At 35.7% G+C, this 2,781-nt stretch overlaps 1 protein-coding gene across 2 annotated transcripts in view; it reads right to left on the bottom strand.

The window, feature by feature from the left end:
* The window catches only part of LOC107700764 (syntaxin-12-like), a 9,825-nt gene that overhangs the window by 5,741 nt on the left and 1,303 nt on the right, over positions 1 to 2,781 (bottom strand). For both annotated transcript variants that reach the window (XM_016502577.1, XM_016502569.1), the window contains exons 2-5: positions 2,315 to 2,501; positions 916 to 985; positions 721 to 820; positions 452 to 589 (exon numbers count right to left, since the gene is read on the bottom strand). In XM_016502577.1, the coding sequence (XP_016358063.1) occupies positions 452 to 589; positions 721 to 820; positions 916 to 985; positions 2,315 to 2,411 (405 nt within the window). In that variant the 5' untranslated portion in view covers positions 2,412 to 2,501. The remainder of the gene's footprint in view (positions 1 to 451; positions 590 to 720; positions 821 to 915; positions 986 to 2,314; positions 2,502 to 2,781) is intronic.

Below are 2,781 nucleotides of genomic sequence, written 5' to 3'. Positions count from 1 at the left end.
ATGATAAAATAATGAAATAACATTAAATAAAAACGTGAAACAAGATTTTGGTCATATTGCCCACCCCTTCATTGACCTAACTGATGTGTCATTTTTTGTTCTTTTATGGTTTTTTATTATTTTATTTTATTTTTTACCTTGCAGGCCTATATATTTTTTAAATACAGAAATTAGTTTGCCTGTACTGCTCAGTAACTTGAAAAAAAGTCATAAATGAACAAAAAAGAATTGTGATAAGATTGTTGATCGTATGGATCTTTATTTTTGGCATGTCACCTACCCTAGATGGAAATGATCTATTTCATCAAATATTTGTGTGTAAGGTATTTTTGTGTTTGAGTATAGAGTTGTAAGCTTATCACTGTCACTTTTAAGGATGCTGCCTGTGTAGACAGTTCACCAAGTTCTGGATCAGAGCGAATGTGTGGAAAACATTACGAGTGTATCTTACTGAGAGTCGAGACCCTGCTCGGGCTCTGGCCACTGACTCCTTCTCCTTCTCTGCGGCTCGCCGCTGCACTGCCTGGAAGTTGTTGAGAGCTGCGGAGAAATCATTCATCAGCCGGTCCTTCTGGATTTTCTGCTGTCTCTGTTTAAAGAAGAAATTCAATGAGTTAGGATAGACAAGTCAGATAATATAAGAACTGCAAACAAATGACCTTCCCATTTTTATTTGTAAACATGTAAACATGTTTCTCTGGAGTTTAAAAGTGAGCGCACCTGTTCGGACAGGGAGGCAGGTAGAGAGAGTGAGCCGAGGTCTTTCAGGTGTTTGTTGGTCTCCTTGGCCAGCTGGTTTGTGTAGTGCTGCACCTGCTGACTGTAAACAAATCACACGTACTGAGAATAATACAAGTGCACAAGAGGAACAGGAAATGCACAGCCATAAATAAATCAAGAACTAAACACACTCACAGTCTCTCCCGCAGGTCACTGGTGTCTTGTTTTGTTCCCAGTTGGTTTACCATGCTCTTGATTTGTGCCGCTAATTTAAAAAACACAAATTTAAACTAAAATCACGCTGTGAAGGCAGTGCAGGTTTTTCACAGCATGATGACAATACTGTGAATCTCATAAAGATTTTTCCAAATCATATTTCACATCAAAACAGAAATATATAAAAAACAAGAAAAACTATTTTGTTTTAGAAAATAGAAGAAAAAGTAAGATCAGCAAAATAAAATGTTTTGCATAACAGTAACGAGAATAGAGAGCAACAGTCTGTATAAAATAAAAAAACTACAATTATTCAGAAATAAAATCTCATTAATCCCATTAATAACATATTAAGTGTTCAGTTTACTCATTCAAAAGTTTAGGGTCATCCCTTTTTTTCTTTTGAAAAATTAATACTTCTTTCAGCAAACTTGTATTAAATTGACTGTAAAGACATTTAGAATGTAAAATAAATAAAACTACGGTAAAAACAGTACTATTGTGAAATATTACACATTATTAAAAGAATGTTTGTCTATTTGAATATATTTTAAAATATCATTTATTTCTGTGATCAAAGCTGGAGCATCATCATTACTCCAGTCTTCAGTGTCACACGATCCTTCAGAAATCATTCTAATATGCTGATTTGCTGCTCAATTATCAGTCATCAACTCAATTATGAAATATGGTTCCTATTATTATCAATGTTGAGTATTTTTGCAGAAACTAATTTTTTTCAAGAATTCTTTAATGAATACTGAATGAGTTCAAAAGAACAGCATTTAATTTGTTCTTTTGTAACACTATAAAAGTCTTCACTGTCAATTTGATCAATTTAATGCATCCTTTCTGCATAAAAGTAATATTTTCAAAAAATCAAAAAATTTGAATGGAATTGTACCACAGTTCAATAATACTTCACAATATTACTGTTTTTAGTTTTTAACTTTTTTGAATGCAGCATTGTTGAGCAGAAGAGACATTCAAACATTTTCAAAAACCTTACCAACACTAAACTCCTGAGCAGCAGTGCATGTCTCAACACGTCAGATTAATGTGAGGCACCACATAATAATCTCAGACTTGTTTCATGGATCAGAATTCCTTATTGAACAAATGTTTGAAATCCCAATGTAGAAAACGACTGAGAAAATGCAAATGAAAGCCACTGGAAAAGTGCAAGTTATTTCCGTGCCATAAAATAATAACAATGCCAAAAATCCTACAAACAGGCTCCTTTTCTTAATATAAAATACGCAGAGCTTCATCATCATGAACCTTCCACTAAGTTGTCAAACTGATTTGATACTCCCTGCTGATATTGCTACTGACTAGCATGCTCAGATCACTAAACAGCACAGATCCAGACACTCACTGTTCTGTGTGATCTTTTGGATGTTGGAGCTGCATGTCTGGATCAGGCTGCTGAAGTCCTTTGGCGGGGCGCGCTGCTCTGTCCTTCCGTACGACATGACTGCGGGATATTCAGCTGGCTCTGACGGACGTCTCGGGACAAAGGGTGGAGGAAACTAGAGCGGGAAGCGTATCCGTGCCTGAAAATGCTGAGGACAGAGAAACATTTTGTCAGAACATCCACAGTAATATTACAATGACTTGAAGCAGTTACTATAGCATTACAGTTTACAACGCCTTTTTCATTACAGCCGCATCAGCCTTTGATTTCATGTATAAGGGACAGTGTGTAACATCACCGTACATGCCTGGCAATGAATAGATAAGCAGATAAACACATCTTGACGGTAAACAGCCCGGATCACAGAACTAATCTAAGTATGAGTGTGCACTTAAAGGGGTCATATGATGCGATTTCAATTTTTTCTT

This window comes from Sinocyclocheilus anshuiensis, unplaced genomic scaffold, assembly GCF_001515605.1.
Source record: "Sinocyclocheilus anshuiensis isolate Anshui unplaced genomic scaffold, SAMN03320099.WGS_v1.1 scaffold1383, whole genome shotgun sequence".
Taxonomy (NCBI): domain Eukaryota; kingdom Metazoa; phylum Chordata; class Actinopteri; order Cypriniformes; family Cyprinidae; genus Sinocyclocheilus; species Sinocyclocheilus anshuiensis.
The sequence above is the reverse complement of the archived record's forward strand: the minus strand, read 5'-3'. Positions and strand labels throughout refer to the sequence as shown.